Source organism: Pseudomyrmex gracilis, unplaced genomic scaffold, assembly GCF_002006095.1.
Source record: "Pseudomyrmex gracilis isolate BER0280 unplaced genomic scaffold, ASM200609v1 scaffold_1451, whole genome shotgun sequence".
NCBI lineage: Eukaryota > Metazoa > Arthropoda > Insecta > Hymenoptera > Formicidae > Pseudomyrmex > Pseudomyrmex gracilis.
Window position 1 is genome coordinate 1 of NW_018022035.1, and position 20,839 is coordinate 20,839.

General features: G+C 34.2%; 2 protein-coding genes across 3 annotated transcripts; one reads left to right on the forward strand and one right to left on the reverse strand.

Annotated features, from left to right (window-relative positions):
* Window positions 1–8,006: 8,006 nt before the first annotated feature.
* LOC109862181 lies at window positions 8,007–9,754 on the forward strand. The gene is made up of 2 exons (XM_020442140.1): window positions 8,007–8,262; window positions 8,379–9,754. Exons 1-2 carry the CDS (start codon window positions 8,241–8,243, stop codon window positions 9,260–9,262), a joined length of 906 nt encoding a protein of 301 aa, XP_020297729.1. The 5' UTR covers window positions 8,007–8,240; the 3' UTR covers window positions 9,263–9,754.
* Window positions 9,755–10,742: 988 nt separating this feature from the next.
* LOC109862179 (nuclear pore complex protein Nup153-like) lies at window positions 10,743–18,255 on the reverse strand. 2 transcript variants are annotated; one of them, XM_020442138.1, is made up of 8 exons: window positions 18,002–18,255; window positions 17,178–17,456; window positions 16,809–17,100; window positions 16,492–16,715; window positions 15,974–16,353; window positions 12,702–15,876; window positions 12,310–12,437; window positions 10,743–11,102 (listed from the first exon to the last, which is right to left on the reverse strand). In XM_020442138.1, exons 1-8 carry the CDS (start codon window positions 18,077–18,079, stop codon window positions 11,033–11,035), a joined length of 4,626 nt encoding a protein of 1,541 aa, XP_020297727.1. In that variant the 5' UTR covers window positions 18,080–18,255; the 3' UTR covers window positions 10,743–11,032. The 2 variants fall into 2 exon arrangements, with proteins under 2 accessions (XP_020297727.1, XP_020297728.1); XM_020442139.1 differs by lacking the exon at window positions 18,002–18,255 and adding an exon at window positions 17,748–17,839.
* Window positions 18,256–20,839: the final 2,584 nt, after the last annotated feature.

Sequence of the window (20,839 nt, forward strand, 5' to 3'; positions counted from 1 at the left end):
CGCGCTAGAAAAAATCAGTCCGGGAACTTTCCGGACAAACTGTGTAGGTTAGTAGTGTCGACGCTGCTGGTTCGAGTCTCGATATATACAGGGTGTCCCAGAATTGCCGTACAATCGCTCGTAGGCAGGTAGAAGAAGTAAAACTGAGTCGAAAAGTCCTGAACCATTTTTTCTATTATTTATAATAAAGGAGTAATTATTGAGTAAATCAGGCCAATCAGCGCAGACCTTTAGCCAGACGCACGTCAGTGAGCGCTCACACACACCAGGCGCGCGGCTCACTTTCATCAATAAACTATCGTTTTTCGACACCATGTACATTTCAGAAGGAAATGAGTAATGTTCATGTTGCCAACAATGTGTGTATATGTAGCATATCCCGAAACTTTCTGTTTTGTTTTCATTTCTTCGTTCGTATTTGTCCCGAATATATAATTTTGATACTAGAATTGATTTTTGATACTAGATTGATTGACGATTTGTTTTCATTTATTTGTTGTAAGCGTGTAAGTAGGAGGGTCTGCGCCCCCCTGCACCCCCCTTAAAAAACATAACCTAACCCTAACCTAAACTCATCTTTCTGCATTTCCCCTCGCAAAATTTTCACACTGGTTAACCTATGTTACTACAATATTAATAGAAATGAGTAAAACTTGTGAGAGGGAATGCAAGAAAAAGAGTTTAGGTTAGGGTTAGGTTAGGTTGGTTAGGGGGGGTGCAGGGGGGCGCAGCCCTCCCTGCCTACATATTTACAACACACAAAAAATGTACACGGTGGCGAAAAACAATAGTTTATTGATGAAACTGTTTTTGTTCATAACTCTTTTATAAACAATGAGTGACGGATAAAACTTTTAGAAACGTACTCAGGAAGGTCATATTAACAATGTATCAAAACGAGAAGCCAATCGGAGGGGTCTCCCCTATTGTAAACATTTACCCGCCATTTTTGTTTGGCCTATTATTTCAGCGAATCAGAAGCATTCTCCTAGCACGCATTGAAACGTGTTAGCAATACGCGTAGAGACATGTTAAGAGTCATTAAATTAGCGACATGAGGTGCTGTGTGCCCGGGTGTGGGCAGAGAAGTGCAAAGAGGATTTCATTTCATAGATAAAAATTTTGATGTCAAATATATTAGTTTCTGCATGTAATTAATGTAGGATGAAAATCGTTAGGTTAGGTTAGGATGTTGTAGATTGAAATAATATTTTTTCTTGCTTACATTCTTACATACTTTTTACTTTTTATTTTTTATTGCTTACATATCCGGTAAAAAATTTTTTATGTATAAAATTGTATAGACATATTCGGTATATATAAATTTGCATAATTAGATATAATAATTTTAATTTGTGTATAAGTATATATGATTATATATCAAAACTTTTTTAAAAATATAGTAAAAATATAGTTTTATATAATTTTTTGTATCTAACATGATACTAATAGAGTTATTTTGTAATTTGATATGGAATATCTCTGAAGCCATTCTCTTAAAAAAAAATTCTCCGTGTATAAAATTGTATGGACATATTCGGCATATAAATTTGCATAATTAGATATAATTATTTTAATTTGTGTATAAGTATATACGAAAAATTTTTTACCGGGTATTTACTTACCTTTCATGTAGATTTCATGTATAATTGATGGAGTTAGATCTGGGAATGCCTCCTAAATTATTCTCCGTTATCCGAATTCGCCGAAAATGCAGTCGCGCTAATTGCTAGTTACGTCGTGCGAATGGTGCTTAAGCGAGTACAGTGCATGTCTCGTTGTTCTGTTCTCTGCAGTGGTAATCCCAACGACAACAGACTTAAGAGGGTACTGGATACCGACTATAGAGAACTGTAAACCGACGTTTCTCTTTTCACGTTCTGAGTCGTATTTACTGCATCAAATCGAAAACGCTTCTCTAGAAATAAGTAAATTGTGCTAAGACAGTGCGCTAGCTTTTTGGAATGTCAAACTTCAACAAAAAGTTTTTCTTATACAGTTTTCTTCAATAACCTCACTATATATTTATATATGTAGAATTCTTTGTAAGCTTATGTACATATTTACACTGTGTTAGCGCACTAAGTACTACAAAAAAAGTCTAATAAAACATTCAGATTATGGTTTGACTATCTAATTAATGAGAACAACGTCATAGTGTGATGATGTATATCTGATACCATATACTATTATTATGAATGAAAAACAAGTTCAAAAAAGCATTATATACCCATTTTCAAAAGCTTTATATAGTTTTGTATATTTATTCGCTTCTGTAGAAGCGCTTTTAATGTTGCGCAGCAAATAAAATTAAAAAATAAAGAAATTTAGATTATAAAAACGTCGGTTTACAGGTCTCTATAGTCGGTATCCAGTACCCTCTTAAGTTAATTTTTCAAAAATCGAATGGTGGCTCATATTTCCTTTTCCAGACGTTATAGCGATCTGTACTGTGACTGAAAAGATGTTTCGAAGAGCTACTTGTGAGTTGCCTATCGATACGCCAGAATTAAATCACATTATCGCGAATGCAGTATTCGCCAATCTAGCCGCGACAAATTTGTTTTTAGAACTTCACAATCATATGTTCGATACATCGGAAAAGGAAAATCATTTACATAGTCTAATAACGACAATATCTTTGTGCTACATAAGAATTAAAATGTAACATTACGGAAAAAAAGTTTCGGAAACAAATACAAATCTCGGAAAACGAAAGAAACTATTGCGACTTGCTATTTTCTTACATGTATAAAATGTATAATAACACGTATAATAAAATGTATAATAAAACACACTATTTATATTTATTGCATTTTTTATAATTGAAATAAAACCATTTTGTTTCAACATATAATGATATTTTGCAACTAACGCGCGTGTACTTTGTGCTTTTTTTTACTATTTTAAAGACGGTAGATTTTTAAATTGTGTTAATGGGCAAATTTATTTACTTATATTGTATTAACGAGCAAAAGTTCTTTTATACGTATTTTAGGAGAGACCGGGGCTAGTTGTGACACGNGGTAAGTTGTCAAACTGCTATTATCTTGCTTACTAAATCTTAGAAAATATTCTTCTTTTTAATGTAAGTTGCTACTAGTTGTGTTAGTAACGTGTACGAAAGAACTTTTCTTAAAAACATTATATATGATATTTACGAGCACTTTTGTAAAACTGGATATGGCAAGTAGATTTTTCTGATCTCGATTCTTTAGTAATATTTCATTGGTTTTAAAATTTCTAATTGCAATTTTATCTTATGTATAGGAAATATGGTAGTTTTAAATAAGTTTTCCTATATTTATTTAATCGTCATCGCATCGCAGTTTATAAATATAATATCTTTTATTTAAAATGAACGTTTGGGATAAGTTGACTCAAATTGAGACGGGATAAGTTGTCACACGGTGAGCATACGCGAAGAAGTAATCGCAGTGATCGTTATGCGTCGTTATAACTTTTTCAGTACCTGTCATTGTTTTTTTTTATTAAAGATTAGATTACTAATTATGTTTTATAGTTTTTAACTGATTTAGTATTGTGAAATCATTTAAACTTGTTTTATATATATATATGATTATTAATATTGTATAAATACTTTATACTTAATGTATAATGTTATGTACTCTCAATAAATTTAATAAAATAGAAAACAGAAATTTTATCTTATTGTTTCTCTGTATAAAAGACATGTGACAATTAACCCTGGGTATGGGGCAGGTTGACAANTCTGCGCGATTGTACTTAACATTAAAATACTCTTTTGTGTAAAGATATATAAGAATAATATTTGATTTTTCTTAAAGTTAAAGGATGTGACTATTATATAATGTACCTAATATTACATAGTATTGCGTACATTTTTTTTTTTTTACAATCTATTTTGGATGTTACTTTGTGCCCCGGTCTCCCCTACTTTTATTACTACAAACTCCTGAAGAAACTTTTTCTATTTTGTTACTTTTTCATTTCCGTCATTCACATTGAAGCGGGACCGCGCGCGGAACGCGCTTCTGATTTGCTCAAATACCAGGCCAAACAAAAATGGCGCTGATCAATTAGTGCCACGTCTTGCCATGCTTGTTAGGTGGAGATGTTCCAGTGTGTATAGAGTTCAGTGCCCGTGCCTCTTATACGCGAGAATGGCCTCTTATACGCGTTTATGCGTTTCGAGATTTTCAGATCTTAAGAACGGCTAAACTGATCGAATTCGGCCTAGACTCAATAGAAAGGTGAGATCAAGGCACGAAAAAAGTATCTCACGGTTTTTTCTTCCGTTCTTTCCCTACAAAGAAATCCCAGTGCAAAATCTGAAATCCGGAAAAACTATGTTCACCTTTTTCGTCCACGTCTTGGAACATGGATTTTGTCAGTAGAACGTGCTCTTCCTCTTGTCGCCGTCAAGTGACAACACTTTCGTGCACATATGTATTGCGTTTAATTTGAGAAGAGAATTTTACTGCGCATAGGGAAAGAAAAGCGGGCAAAGTAGCGTAGGAATAGCGTTGTGTGCGGGATTGTTGTTTGTGGAACACTTGACAACCAAGGCTGTAAAGAGATTTTTTTAATAAGAAAAGTGCGTGAAATTTTTCGCGGTCGATGTGTATAGGTCATAATGTATTTTTTTCTTTTTAAGTGTTCGTATTATCTTTCCGTAGTAAGTCTTTCTTTTGTGTGTAGAAAAGAGCTTTGACTATATAATATATGGACTGCTAGTAGCTAACTTCAGACGTGTCGCCAAGCTGCAAACGTGTAAACCGTAAGCTCCGCCCCTGTCAGTAATTTTCTGCAAGAGTGGAGAGGCTTCTGTAAAAATGGCGTCAATGGTTAAATCAGCGTGAAATTCCCGTTTACTGTTTTGCATTTACGTAGTGTTTGCTGTTAATGTGTTTATGCTGAGTTTGACTTTTTCCTTTATCAAAAATGTATTGCTTTGTTTATGAATGCAAATCGTCGACATACAAACGCAAACGTGACGAGAAGAAGCCAGTTTTGCCATTTTATAGGTAAGTTAGTTATCTCTAACCTGCAAATTTTTTTTACTTGTAAATAGATATTCAGTATAATCTGATATAATTATGTACTTAATTTAAGAACAATAAAGAATAAATAATATAAAAAACACGGCAACTTTCGATCAATTTATTTGAATTTCCCGGCATTTACTGACAGGAGTGGAGCCAATAAATCGCACTTCGATATCTCAGCCAACTTCAGCTCGGCAACACCGGACATATGCCTTTAACATAGTAAAAGTGGGGGAACTACATAGAGCTTATAGATATGGAGTAGGAATAGCGGCGAAAAGCTGTGAGCAAGATCTGAGAGACAGAAGATATACTTCTGTCCTGCTCATGTACTGTTTTTTCTTTCTGCGCATGTGCTTGCGCAAGTACCACGTGATATACGAGATTTGTCTTATTTCCTGAAAATAACCTGTAGGACCCAGTGCAAGGAAATAAGACAAAGCAACGGTTTTTTAATAGAATTAAATAAATCTTAGTCTTATTTCCTTGCACTGACTGCTATTTTACAGGTTATTTTCAGGAAATAAAACAAATCTCGTATATCACGTGGCACTTGTGCAAGCACATGCGCAGAAAGAAAAACAGTACATGAGCAGGACAGAAGTATATCTTCTGTCTCTCAGATCTTGCTCACACTTTCCACTCATTGCTTGAATAGGCTATTCCCACTCCATATCTATAAGCTCTATGGGGAACTAGCAGTCCATATTTATATAGTCAAAGGAAAAGAGTAGGTTTTCTCTTGCAAAAATACTTTTGGAGTAGTTTTGCGTGCCAGGAGTTGCAGCTCAAAACTCTAAAGCAGGGTTATTTAAGAGCTCATAAATAGCTCATAATTCTGGCCCAAAGAGCAATTCGATATTTGCAGTTTTAAGTGGTGGGGAGCGCAGTCCAAAGAGACTTAGCCTCCCCACTGAAAACTTGAAATTCCTGCTCCGCTAAACGAGCTCAAAATTTTTAACTTGGTGGGTTCAAAAGCTCATAGCTCGTAATTCTGCAATAATTTTGAATCGATTCGGACAAGGTGAGAGGGCTAGGTCCTGAAGGCTCCGTTCGAAGACGGCCGAAGCGTCGAGCGCACACGTACAGACGGCGTCATTAATTCGAAGAATAGGCGCGGGGATCGGAGGGCAAGCGGGGCGGTTGCTCGTAGCGCCAACGGGAGCCGTACTAACTAACTAGTAGCAATCGGGTGTCCACAACTGGACACCCGATTTTGGGACTAATGGATATTTGGATCAACTGGACTTTTTATGTGATCCCCGTGCCTATTCTTCGAATTAATGACGTCGTCTGTACACGGCTCCTCGCCTGTGTGCGTGTCCCCTCCACTTGATGCAGCGTGCTGTAAGAAAGTCAAAAGAATACTGACTACGTTTACACGTACTGGTAAAACCGTTTTAATACAAAACCGGACTTAGATGTCCGTTTACAGGACACCTAAGTCTGGTTTTTACTAAAACGGTTTTAATAACATCAGTACAAGGAACGTTTACAGGACATCTAAGTCCGGTTTTGTACTAAAGACATCTAAAACGGTTTTACCAGTACGTGTAAACGTACTCACTGATCAAGAGGCACGGTAGTTCCTCGCGCTAAGTATGTGCGCAAAGTGTTTGCGCGCTGCGCGAGGTACCACGTGCTTCATTTACATGCAAGTAGGGCCGCTGAGAAGATAATTATATACACGTTGTAAAGATGTGAGAAAGCGAAATAGAAAATACGATATATGCAGATATAAGTAGATGTACTTTGAATATTATGCGCATGTGCAGTGACATATAATACATAGGGCCATCCTACAATGAATTAAAAATGTCCCGTTGCCAGTTTATTTAGCAATTACGTAAAGAAAAGTATTATTTCTGGTTGCGCTTTGTCGTTACGGCTACTAAAAAAGAGTTGGTCAACTTTCAACTTTTGTCACCAGCAACTGGCAACCGCAGAGAGAACACGTAAAATAATAATTTTTTCCTAGTAGTCGCAACTGGCAATGGAACATTTTCAACTCATTGTAGAATAGCCCATAAAGAAAGAACAGAGGCTAATATAAAAAGTTGCGCTTAATTAAATAAAAAATATAAAAAAATAATATATCGTATATAAGTAAAACAAGACAAATTTTTTTAGGTATATAAAAATTCAGAAAAATAGGATGAGAAGTAAATATTAAGAAGTGTATTGTGTTGCAGTAAAAAAAGTGTTTGTCAAAACCATATTCTACAAAAATGTGTGATATCCAAACAAAATACCTTTTCAAAAAAAGGTAAAAAAGGCGCCAAGTACACGAGCAACTCGTATCTCTAGAGAAAAAGTATTATTATAAAAATCTTCTCTACAAGATCTATTCTACAAAAGAAATGATATCAATAAGTTACGCCAAGTAAAATCTTTCAATGTATGTCTATACATTATTACAAAAATATATAAATATATAAAACTTTGTAAGTTGTTTATACGTTGTAAAATAAAAAATATTCTAAATTAATAGAAAGTTTAAAATATTGTATGACCACTGCACTTTTTATATAAAGCATTCATTGATGTAAGAAATGACTTCGCCTTGCGTGGAAAATCTTAAACTATGTCGAATCACACATATAGATTTTGCTTTGTGTGAAAAGTCAAAAGCTCATGTGGAATGCTTCAAAATAAAAAATATTTAATGTAAAAAAACTTGGCGCGGCTGCACCGAAAACTAAAGACAGAGTCAAAAACCCAGTAGGATTTTTGAAAATAAAAAATATTTACTAAAAAAAAAACTTGTCGCGGCTGCACTTATTGTTAGTTTTATTTTCTCTAGAGATACGAGTTGCGCATGTACTTGGCGCCTTTTTTTACCTTTTTTTGAAAAGGTATTTTGTTTAAGAATGACGCGAGTTTTGTGAAGAATACTTACCTGAGCGTATTCTCATAGTTATTTTTATGTGCACATTTAAGTGCGCATAAAATTATTTTTGCTTAAGAAGAGTTTATATGAGCCGTTTATTTTGAAAGTGACCTAACTTCATTTCTCAATTTTTTTCGGTTGCCATGGTTACACGTACAACTTCATGTTATTTAGTAATAAAGCATTTCAGATTGCTTATATTCCAAGCAAATACGATAATTTTTGACACATAATTTTTTATAGTTCAATAATTGAACCGTGTAGTTTGAAAGTGGCCTATAACTCCATTTATACTTAAATCAAGATATTTACTATTGATAATGTCCGAAGGCAGTGATGAAGGTAATTTTAATTAATTAGTATTTAACAAGTTAACCTCAGTTTTTGGAGAATTGCGTTAGTTGAATAACCAGTACGTTTAATTAATATAAAACTTAAAATTTGATATTAAATTTTAGAAAGTATTTCACCCATGGGGAAGAACAGAACAAGACCATTTAGTTCAGATAGTGAAGAAGAAATAGTAACTAATGATTTAAAAAGAAATCGAAAAAGAAACAGAATTATAGAACAATATTCGTCTTCAGAGGATGAAGATACGAATAACAATGGGGAAAAGATTGATGAATCATACATCCAAAAAGTGCGAAAGATTAAACGGAATTCAGGAAAAAGATATTGTACTCAAACCGGAAATATTGTACCTGCAAAAATTTTCCTAAACAAAGATTGCCGTTGTCGGAAAGCTTGCACAAAAAATTACGATGAAGAAGAAAGAAAGAATATTTTTGAGAAGTTTTGGGGTTTGGGAGATTTTAATAAACAAAATGTATTGCTTTACGAAGCTGTCGAGCGCAAAATTGTGAAACAAAGACGCCAAACAAACGGAAAAGGTTNGCCAAGAAATTGNAGTTTTAGGTATTTGTTAAATTCTAAAACCGGAAAAGTTCCCGTCTGTAAAAAATTCTTTTTGGATACTTTTAAAGTAAGTGAAGGACGCTTAAAACGTGTATTAAACACTGTAAATGTAGGCAATGATTTACGTGGGATGATGGTTGGATCATCAAGAAAATTATCTGAGGAAGACAAAAAGCACGTTCAAAACCATATTAAAATTTTTCCTAAATATGAATTCCATTATACCAGATCTCATAATCCTAATAGAAGATATTTACATCCTGATCTAACTCTTAAGAAAATGTTTAATTTATACGAGCTTTATTGCGAGGAAAATAAAAAAAAGCCGATAATGAGTGGACTTACAGAAAAATATTTAAAAAAGATTTTAATTTACATTTCCACCAACCGCGCAAAGATACATGTCAAAAATGTGACTTATTAAACATCAAATTTAAAGCATCGAATGATAATACAGAAAATAATAAACTTACAGAAGAACACGATGTCCATTTAAGACTAGCAGAATCAGCTAGGAAATCACTAAAACAAGATCAGGAGCAAGTATCACGACATTCAGATTATTATTTCGCTTTCTCGTTCGACTTGCAAAAAGCATTACCGTATCCCAAGTTGACTACCTCAGTAGCATATTACAAACGCAATATGTATGTTCTAAATTTGGGTATTCACAATTTTCACAACGATAATGTTTACATGTACGTTTGGGATNAAACTATTGCATCCAGAGGTGCTCAAGAAATTGTTTCATGCATCCTAAAACATGTTAAAAATTTAAAAACTGAAAGACACATTATAGCTTACAGTGACATTCGTTTTTACCAAATGATAGAGATTTTGGCGTGGTAGAAATGTCATTAAAAAAAATAATTTACTGTTCGTTACCCAAGATTATTACAATATAATTAAAAAGTGTCGGAAAGGTAATAACTTTATTGTAAATAAAATGAGACAAGAAGATTTTGTATCAACAAAATTATTAGAAGACGTAATTTTTAAAAGGGTAAAGAATTCTGATGGAGAATCAATAAACTGGTTAAAAATGTTGGATGCGTTTTGTCAGAAATAAACCGTATAAAATTTTCTATAAGACATCAATGAATGAGAATGAAAATTTTGAAGTCCTGAATTTATTACCACGTCGGGGTAGACCAAGAAAGTTCGAAAATATTGTATTGACACCACTATATAAAAATATCAGACAAATTACAACAGCAAAATTCAAGGACATAATTGATTTATTACGATATATACCACCGGAACATCATGATTTCTTCAAATCCCTTTCACACACACAAAATGTAGATGAGTAGTAAGTAAATTGATTTGTAATAAATTTATGTTTGTAATTTTGTACGTTATGTAGTTAAAAAATGTTTTGAATCGCATAAATTATGTTTCCGAAGTATTTTAAGATATGTAAAATAAATTGAGTATTGTTTTTTTCAATTTGAAGCATCTTAAATTATATATGTTGAATGGACCTGGGCACCTTCAAATTTTATAATGAATCTGGTTGTTAATTTTGAAAGTGGCCTAACTCCATTCTTGATAAGAAAACACATATTATTCACTTAATACTTGCTACTATTTTAATAGGAACTATAAATTTAACACCCTTAGACACTTAAGCAGTATGACTCATTAGTATCCTGTACGTATATTTTTAATTGCATTACAACACAAACCTGTAAATATCTCACTTTAAGTATAAATGGACTTAGGCCACTTTCAAAATAAACGGCTCATATCTCACTTCTAAAAACTTAATTTCATAGGTGTACTTGTAGTACTGGTATAATTTAACTAATATTTATTGTATAGTGCTGGAAGGAATGAGAGACAAAAAAGAGGTGGAAGAGGAAAAAAGGAAAGGAGAGGAAAGGAGAGGAGAGGAGAGGAGAGGAGAGAGAGGAGAGGAGAGAGAGAGGAGAGAAGAGAGAGAGAGAACAAAAGTGGCTGTATACAAGCATGTTCGTGTAGTCTTAGCTTCAGATTACTATATTACAAATATGCTTGTTATATATCACCACATTAATACATAATTGATTAATTTATGACAGAATTTTCATTGTACACTATGGTTGCATAACGCGTTTAACGTACATACAGAAAACACCCAGATACATAGACAAATGTAAAGACGCAGAGACGCACCTGAGTGTATGCATAAACATTACAGGTCACACGCTTTCTACCGCACGCATCTTCGAAATGCTTTTTTGATTTTCCGTGGTTGGGATCCCGTTGATTGAGGTGTAGCACTACAAAAGAAAACAAGTTGTTTAGTATAAATTAACATAAAATGTATCCCTTATAAAATTGTCAATAATATAGTTTAAAAAAAAGGCTAATACGAGGTTGAATATTCATGTATAAAGATATTCATGTATAAAGCAGCATCTTTTTATTAGATAGCCAAACATTTCGATTTTTATTTTGGATCTTCTTCAGTGGCAACATGTAGTTGCATTAAATAAGTAAAAAGAAAGAATTACGATGGATTGTCAATTACATTGTAAACTAAAGATTAACAGGTTCGTGATAAAGACTAAATAACAAAAATTCACTTCAATACACACAAATTGTACATCAATAAATTAAAATGATAGAGTAAAATTCGAATTGTCTTCAATAAAAAACCAAAGAATTAATAAACCCAAAGAGTAAAATAAACAAAATAATTAAAGATTTTAGTTACTTTACTGTCAAAAAGGATTAAACCATCACCATAGCAAAGTTACAAAAATATAAACATCACACGGTTAAAAAAGAACTGAATACTGATGTACAACTTTCACAAATTCCAAATATATATCCTCTCCTCTTAAGTATTGTTAGATACATAACTGTAAAGAAACTGTTATAAGAAACAAGGAGAAATATAAAACTTATTTGACTTTATAATTAAAAAAAAAAAAAAAATAGGGATTTCAGTTTTCTGTTGTTTTCCATCAGACATTACGTTAATAGCACTATTCTGCAATTTTATGTAGCATTTCTGATATGGATCTTTTTATATAAAAATTCTCCAAGATCATAAAATGTATCGCAGTTGCATCTTGAATCGACTAAATAAAAAGGAAACTAAGAACCAGGATTAATGAACCAGAAAATCAAATTAAAAGAGAAACAGTAATGTTTCCGTTATAACAGAACACAGACTTACAACTGGTCATGATTGTAACTGGAAAGAGACACAGATTATAGACTTTAAATATTTAGTTTATAATGTAATTGACAACCCATCGTACTTGTTTCTTTTTATCACATGTAGTTGCCACTGAACAAGATTCAAAACAAAAAAAAAGTCCGAAAGTCGAAACATTTATTCTAATAAAGAGGCTATCTAATAAAGAGACTGCTTTATTTAACTCGTATTGACCCTTAAATTATATTATTGTTTAGTATATATTTCACAAATACATGTATTAAAAAAATCTTGCTAAACTTTAAAAACAAAAAACTTACTTAAATGATGTCGGTGCACTCCCTTTAGTAAAGTTGAACGAAGGTCGACTATTGGGGTCAAAAGCCACTGCTGGAGTGGAAGTAGTAAGAGGATTAAAATTAAATCCTCCACTTGGTGTTGAAGATGGCTGTAATTAATTTATAATATTAATTTATAATATTAATTGTTAATAGTAATTCTATTTGAAAAAGATAAGAAACAAAATTTTATTAACTTTATGTATAGATTTTTAATATAGTGTGGTTTATTAGTATAGAGCAAAAATCTTTAAAAGATCTCTAAACAGCTAATTGGATATACTTACAAAAAGAAGTTCGACTGATAAAACATAAACGCATGTCATGTTCTTTTAATTACAAAGAATTAATTATGTAAAGTAGGTCATATTTACCATTCCTCCAAAGTTAAAACCTGATGTTGCAGCAGAAGCTGTAGATCCAAAATTAAATCCTGTACTGGATGGAGCACTAGACGGGAAAGACTTCACTTGAGTCTGTGGATCCGTTTGTGTGCCAAATATTGGAGTTGTCCCTTGACCGAATGCTATCGATGTCTCTTGTTTAGGATTAAACGCAAAATTAGGAGTATTTGTTGAAGAAGCAGTAGTTGCGAACGTATTGCCGTCAAACACATTATGACTGTTCTGTGTTATACTCGAATTGCTGCCAAATGTGAAAAGTGGCTTCGCAGCAGGAGAATTCATAGCCGAATTAGCGTTAGCAGTAAAGTTAAATCCACCGCTTGTTGATTGTTGCGACGATGCCGAACCGAATGTGAATAGAGATGAGTTCGACGCGATGGTAGGTTCGTTAGATTTGGTGGTCGAGAATACTGTAGGTGTCGTTGTAACGGCGCTAAAACCGTGTGTTGTAACGCTGCCAAAAACGGGAGTGCTGTTACTTCCAAAAGCACCGAAAGTTGGTAGGGAATTCGATGCGGGTGTTTGTGAGGATGGACTGAATACCGGCAATTTTGTTTCCGACGTCTCAAAAATCGAAGATTTAGCCTCGGTGCTACCGCCAAATGTTGGATATTTGTTTTCAGTTGTGCCAAATCCAGATGGTTTGTTGTACGTCGTGGTAAACGCCGACTTGTCTGAGCCAAACGCCATTGTCGTTTTCGTTTCGTTGTTAATTGTATTATTGTTGAAAAACGATGTGGAGCTCGAGACAATCGGAAATATAGAAGAGGTAGTCGAGACATCATTTTTTGACTTAGTAAATGACGAAGCAATAGTTTCGACTACTTTGTTCTCTCCGAACGACAAATTTGTAGATAAGGCGGTGGATGATGTCAGAACTTGACCAAAGTTTGTTATTGTTGTAGACGGCTGAGACATTATTTTTGAATCGGAAAAAGTAAAAGTTGATTGAGCAAAGGTTGGAAGACAAGGTATTGTTGCATTTGTGGAAGCAGTACTACCAAATAACGCAATAGCATCAGTACTTTTAGTGCTTGGTACGCCAAATGAAAATATTGGGGTTGGTAAAGTTATTTTATTGGTGATTGGTGTTGACTCGCTTATTGTTGTTATTACTGCTTCTTCCGTTAACTTAACACTTTCTATCGCAGTGGTTGACTTTTCTTTTTCCTTATTCAAAGCAGTTTGTTCAGAATCTGATTTTTTCACACCAAATGTAAAGATTGGAGTAATCACCATAGTGCTAGTTGCAACAATGCTTGTACTTGGTTTCTCATTTACTATCGTTAAATTGTTATCTGTTGGCGTGTTGAAAGTTTCTTGCTTATTTTGTGAATCCTTTTTAGTAGACTCAGATTCCTCAAGTGTTTTTGTATTAAGTCCTGTACTAATAGAAGACGTTATGACACTACTGCTCTTGGCTGCTTCGCTCGTGACTTTGTTCTCTTCTCTAAGACCAAATGTAAACTGTGCCGCACCACTGTTTTGTTGTAATGCATCCACACTAACAAACTTGAATCCATTTAAAGATGCAGTATCGGATTTTGATTGAGAATCAGCCTTATCTGTATCAAACTTGAATCCACTTGAATGATTAGATACATTTGATGTACTTGATGGTATGCCAAATTTAAATTGCAAGATAGAATCAGTATTTGATAAAGACTTAGTGATTTTTGTAACACCAGGTTTTGGAGCTTGGCATGCTATACACTCCATACGCTTTGCGTCATTTTGTAACAAACAAGAATCACAATTCCACGCATCTTTAGGCTTGATAAATTTATCTCCAAACCCGTTAGTTGGTAGGTGCTCTCTCATAGTTCGCTCATCACCGGAATTGAGTTTAGTGGTACCACAACAAGGACAAGTAGTGACAGAACTGTTGTTTCTAACAAGACATCCCGGACACTCCCAGGAATCTTTGCTTGGTTTAAATTTATTCATTATATCAGAGTTGTTAGATGCAGATGCCTGCATTGCTATGTTTTCTGTGTCAACAGTATTATTCTCTGTAATAGTTTCTTTGTTTCTCCTTTTATCTGAGATTTTTTTTAAGGAGTTAGGTTTAGATGCATCGCAACAAGGACATGTAAGAACATTTTCGGCATTTCTCAACAAACACCCAGAACATTCCCACGATCCTGCGGCAGGTTTAAACTTCTCCATTAGGTTGGCTTGAGGCTTGATAGTTTGTTGCACGGTATTGTTTTCTGATTTTGGCATACAGCACGCTACGCATTTATTATCACTCCGTTTGTTTCTTACATAACAGCTTGTGCACTCCCATTGATCTTTAGATAGTTTGAAATGAGATCCAAAACAATCATTTGCGACTGGCTTTGTTTGTACAACAATGTCTGTTGTTGACGTTAAAGTCGACAAAGATTTATCTTCAAGATCTGGTCGAAGAACTTTGCACGCATTACACTGCTTATCTATGTCATTGTTCCTGATTAAACATTCACTACATTCCCAAGATTTGGAAATAGACGTGCTTTTGATATTTGAAGTTATACTTGCAGATATATTGTCGGTCTTAACGGTATGTGTTTTCTCGGAAGTCAGTTTCAAGTCTGATTGTCCAATAGCATCAGAGTCAGTTTTGTTCGATTTTTGACGTAATAAATCTGTAATATTTTCCATTTTCGGTTTGACAAGCATTGCGAATTCCATTGAGTTATCCTGGCGATCTTTCACTTTTGCTTTTAATCTAGGCGCTGTGGATGAGCCAGACCAGATGAAATTTGGCATAGCTGTACCATCAACAGAAGATATGACAGAACCTGTATTCTGTGCTAATGAAGACGAACTTAAATCATTCGTTTTTGTTTTATTCCCACTATCATATATATCTATTGGATTACTGAAAGTGAAGCTTTTAACAGGCTCCACATCTTCTTCGACATTGATCATCTTAATGGGACTGGCAAAAGTAAATGTATTTTCCTTATTAGCTACAGTTTTGCCTGCAGCAAAATGTACACTAGGAGCTGGTATCGAAAAGTTGAAATTAGGTAAAGTAGTTATCGGTAGAGGTATGTTCGGCAAATTTACGGGCATTACAGTTTCTTCTTGTTCCAAATTAACCTTGGATTTGCCTTTCAGCTTTCCGCGATACTTCTCACCATCATTAAGTTCCACTCTAAAAGAATAAATAATATGCATAAAATCTCTTATTTTTAAAAATTATGCAAATTAACTTGAATATTATATTCTATTTGATTTTTATCTAAATATACCTTAGCCAATATTCTTGCGAAGACGGCGGTGGATTACTGCGTGCAGAAACTATCTTTCTAACAGTGAGCGTTGTATCTTGTAACTTCTGTCGCCTCTTTAATGTCAATATGTCCGGGACGGTTGGTACTGTTAATTCACGAGCCAAATGACGTAAACCAATTTTTTTAGTTCCTTCTGCTCTTTTTCTGCTTAATATCGAGAAAACGGCACTACTCGCGTTCTTCAATGGAATTTTTTTTGCATCAGATATAGGTGACGAGAAATGTTCCAAAGCTTCCAATATTTTTTTAGCGGTTTGACTCATGCCTGACGAATCACTTTCTGTGACATTAGAAGGAGTAACTACAACATTTGTCCTTTTCGGTACTTTAAGCTCTAACTGAAATTGATAGATACATTGATATAAAAATTAAATTAATAGATATCTCTATAAAAGTTTTAATGTAATTCTCATTTCAAAAATAAATAATACATTAAACATCACTTATATTCAGATTATAGTTAACATGAAATATACCTGATTTAAACTATTGTTAAAAAAATTACGATTGTGGCTGTAAAACCCTGCTGTATTCGCACCCCCAAAAGTAGTATTACCATCATAAAAAGGAGAAGATAAAGCAGATGTGCGTTGAAGAACATTTGTCACAACTGATTCATTAAATCTAGGTCTACGACTGCTTAAAGTCTCACGAGAACTACTGTTTAAAAATGAAGACTTTGAAGATTGTAAAGAACTTGCTGAAATAAAAATAGGATTTGTACCTATTATTTTATATTTTTTATCAAACATGTGTATTAAATAACTTCAACATAAAACACACGGTTACTTACTAAATCTCAATTTATCATCAATATGTCTCTTTCTACTAGAAAATGTAGAACTATATAAAGCTGGTCCTTCAAATCTATTCATTTGTTGAATAAGCGAACTACATCCACTAGTTTCACTTGATTCCGAATTATCATCTGTACCGTTAGTAATTCCATCATTAGTCAATGAAGTTAAAGAATTTAAGTCAGACTTGTGAGATGTCACATCCCTAATGTCTGCTTGTACTGTTGAAGACATCAAACAGCTTAGACCACTTGGTCCAGGTGTTGCTTGATCTAAAAATTCTTCTGTCTGTAATAAGTAAATAAATTTTAATAAGCACAAATTGTTTTGCTCTGTTTAAGCCCTTTTTTCAAATTTTAACTTACCATGTTACTATGAACAGAAGGTTGTTCTTTAGAAAGATCAAGAGTGTTTACCGTACTTTTTGTTCTTGTTTGTATAGAAAATGTACCAGGTGGATAAATTCTATCCATACGAATACGCTTATTAGGAGGAGGTTGTCCTTCCTCAAATTCTGCATTTTCTGTATTCTCCTTACCATCTAATGTATCAGCAATATTTTCAGTTGAATTGAACCATTTGGAAAGTCGTAAGGATTGTGGTATCAAATCTGTCATCTTGGTTGTCATCTTTTTTACAAATGACTAAAAAATAATAAACAAAAACTATAACATTGAAAGAATAAGTCTATGTTTTGATACATGTATTCTCTGTGCGTATAATTACGCAATATACACGATGTGAGATTGTATACATACTTATATGTAAGTGTATGTTTTTTTATGTACAAAAGAACACATAAAGAAAAAAGACAAAGAGAAACATGATTTGTGCTTTTTAACTAGATAAAGAAGATTAAAAACTAATAAGTGCGCTCATATGATAAAAGTCGCGCTTGAAGCACTACGCCATAACACGCGTATATAAAAACATACGTCTCGCGATTGAGTAAGATTGAGGTTATCAGCAGGCACTCATATAACCGTGACACTGTCAGTAGGTATCACGCGAAAGTAAACCTTATTATAAAGAACCAGGCATACGAAACATTCTGCGACGAGACACAGTCAACGTCAGTCCAAGATTGCCAAGCTATTTTAAGCACGAGAAAGATGTGTGGTCGGCGTACATTTCGTCGTGGCTCATTTTTACGCTGCGACGAGTCTCGTATTCAAGAAAGTTTACTTACGTTGGTCGCGTCATAGATGTTCACGTTGCGCGGTGACGGCTGTTGTCTGCCAGATAAATCGCTGTTTTCCTTAGCCATGTGTAACCGTTACTCAATACACTGCCACTACACAACAACCAGGTTACGATACGCGCAAAATCGACAAAATCATTTCTGTCAGTATTGGGATCCGCACTTTCCTTGCCCTTGGTAAGAAAGATCCACGAAAAGAAATATGGCTGCGCTTGATCACAAAGACCCGCCATCGGGGCGCTAGCAGAACTTCAAATAAAATTCAATGCGCTATCCACATGATGACGCGATCCTAGTGTCCCTAGAACAACAAAAGATTTGTTTGCGTCGCATGCTTAAGGCTGCTTTCCTTTTAAGAGACACAGTCAGGGTTGGGTTATTCGAGCATTATCTAGAGTTTTTTACATTTTACAGTTTTTTACGGTAAAATACGTAAAAAACGTATAAAATACGTATAAAACGTATAATATTTATCGAAGTATACTATTATGTTTGTAGAAATGCAAATTACATTTGTCAACAAAGTTTTTAAGGTTGTTGATTGGCCTAGAATAGAAAAGTACTANAAATTCAAAAATTTCTTTATCCTGTAAGGGCTATTACACATAAAATTCCTTGATAATTTGGATGACAAAAGTTTGCTGCCAATGCAATTGGAGTGATTATTTTATTAATACTAGCCTTAATTCGATAAATGAGGTTGTTGTTTAATGTTTCTAAAGTCAACTAATCTTCAACAATATCTGCAAATGTTGTACATGAATTTTCACATTTCTCTATAATTGAACGTATTGATCCATACAAGTCCAAAGAATCGTGTAATTCTTGCTCGAATGTTTCGTCGAAAAGTATAGTGACAACAGTTCTTTTCAATTTATATACATTTTTGCCGACAATTTGTCTCATACCTGCTAAATTTTTTTTACAGGATGCATACATATCATGCAAATTATCACAAGAGGTAGTATTCGATAATATAATTGTTGCTCCATCACGTTTCAATAAATCTTCTTTCAAATCTAAGAATTCAACAAGCAGATAACGAACCTTATCTACAAAATTTTCATTTAATAATACTTTTTCGAATGATAATGCAAAGAATAAGTTGCAATTTAAAAACCAAATTATTTTGTTCACTAGTTTTTAGTGTATGATAATCTTAATCTGTGATTACAGAATAAATCATGATAGAGTAATTAGTTTTAATTATATGTAGTGCTTCATTAATTATTTCTTCTAAATTGCACAAGATATCCCATGACTTTAAATAGAAGGTCTTTCCTTGGATAACTTTAACAAAAGTTACAATTTGCTTTCAGTTTTGAAATGATGTTTCTTTAACCATCAAAATTCTATCACAATTGTGTGTGACTAACGTAGTCAATAAAATTGCTGCTTTCTGCTTAAAAACTGCAAGTTGATTGGCTATACATTTTTCGAACCAAAATCTCGGACCGATTTCTAGCACCATGGATCATGGATGTTGGACTTAAACATTTACTATACACATGGTGTAGAGACGGCGCCACACGAAGTATAATATGTATAAAATTAAGCAATGTATTATACTGTACAATACCAAGTATAATACAATGTAAAATACCTCACGTATAATACGTGCCCAACCCTGGACACAGTCGACACAAGTCGACACAAAAGTCATTCTGTCTTCGTTCAATATTCAGTGAGAAACAAAGACAGAATGAAACTTGTGTCGACTTGTGTCGACTGTGTCCCCTAAAAGGAAAGCAGCCTAAGGCTAATATTACATTTATTGTACGACAACAATTTTAAGTATATTGATTGGCTATCAAATAGAGTTCTTTATAAAACTCTATCTCAAATAGAGTTCTTTAGAAAACTCTATCTGATAACCAATCAACATACTTAAAATCGTTGTCGTACGACAAATGTACTATTAGCCTAAGAGCCCTTAAGAGCCTTCTACAATAAAATATTAGTAATCAATCAGAAGTCAGAAGCAAGAAATTGACTAATCACAATCGACTATTCTTCTGTGATTTGGCTGTGATTGGTCAATTTCTTGCTTCTGACTTCTGATTTATTACTAATATCTCATTGTAAAAGGCCCTTAAGGCCAAAGCACAGACTTTTGCATAATGCATAACGCATAAGACGTAAGAGAATCAACCAATCAAAGTTTTCTAGAACAAGAAGTAGGGATGAAAACAAAAGGCTGAATTGGTTAATTTTCTTATGTCTTATGCGTTATGCGTTATGCAAAAGTATGTGCTTCGGTCTTAATAAGCGTAGCGAGATGCAGAGATGCCAGTTTTGAGACGCTTGCAGCATGCAGCAGAAAGTGGAGAGGATACGCACACAAGCGAATAGCCACTCGCCAAAGCGCTGAGCGCACACGCACACGGCTGTTCGCTTGTGTGCGTTTCGTCTGTGTATCCCCTCTACTTGCTGAGCATGCTGCAAGCGTCTCAAAACTGGCATCTCTGGCGAGATGTGGCTTTTCACTATATAAGCAGAGAGAAGACTGAGAACGGCCGTGCCATTGTTGTTTTTTACGACGGTTTCCAGCCGCTACTTTCAGCGCTGGGTTCCACTTTGCGTGGAATTCGCGAAACGAATTCCACTTTCAGGCGCATATAATACAAATGTATATCGGTTAGAATCCGTGCTAGATCCACTTTCATTCATGTGGTTGGACGTCACGCACACGGACACGGTTTCGTTTGTGTGCGTGCCTTCATCACCGACTATATGTAATACTTCTATATTGCTAGTCGCGTATCTTCGCAATGAGAGGCACGAGGCCCGAGAAAGAGAGACGCACGAAGTCCAAATATGGGCATA

What these genes read in the sequence shown, in the direction of transcription:
- LOC109862179 (XM_020442138.1), bottom strand. Translation starts at nt 18,079, where the DNA reads ATGGCTAAGGAAAACAGCGATTTATCTGGCAGACAACAGCCGTCACCG. An exon ending in CTTCTGTTCATAGTAACATG is followed by an intron (nt 17,101 to 17,177) that starts GTAAGTTAAAAT and finishes TACTTATTACAG; the next exon opens with ACAGAAGAATTTTTAGATCA. An exon ending in GTTTTAACTTTGGAGGAATG is followed by an intron (nt 12,438 to 12,701) that starts GTAAATATGACC and finishes AATTAATTACAG; the next exon opens with CCATCTTCAACACCAAGTGG.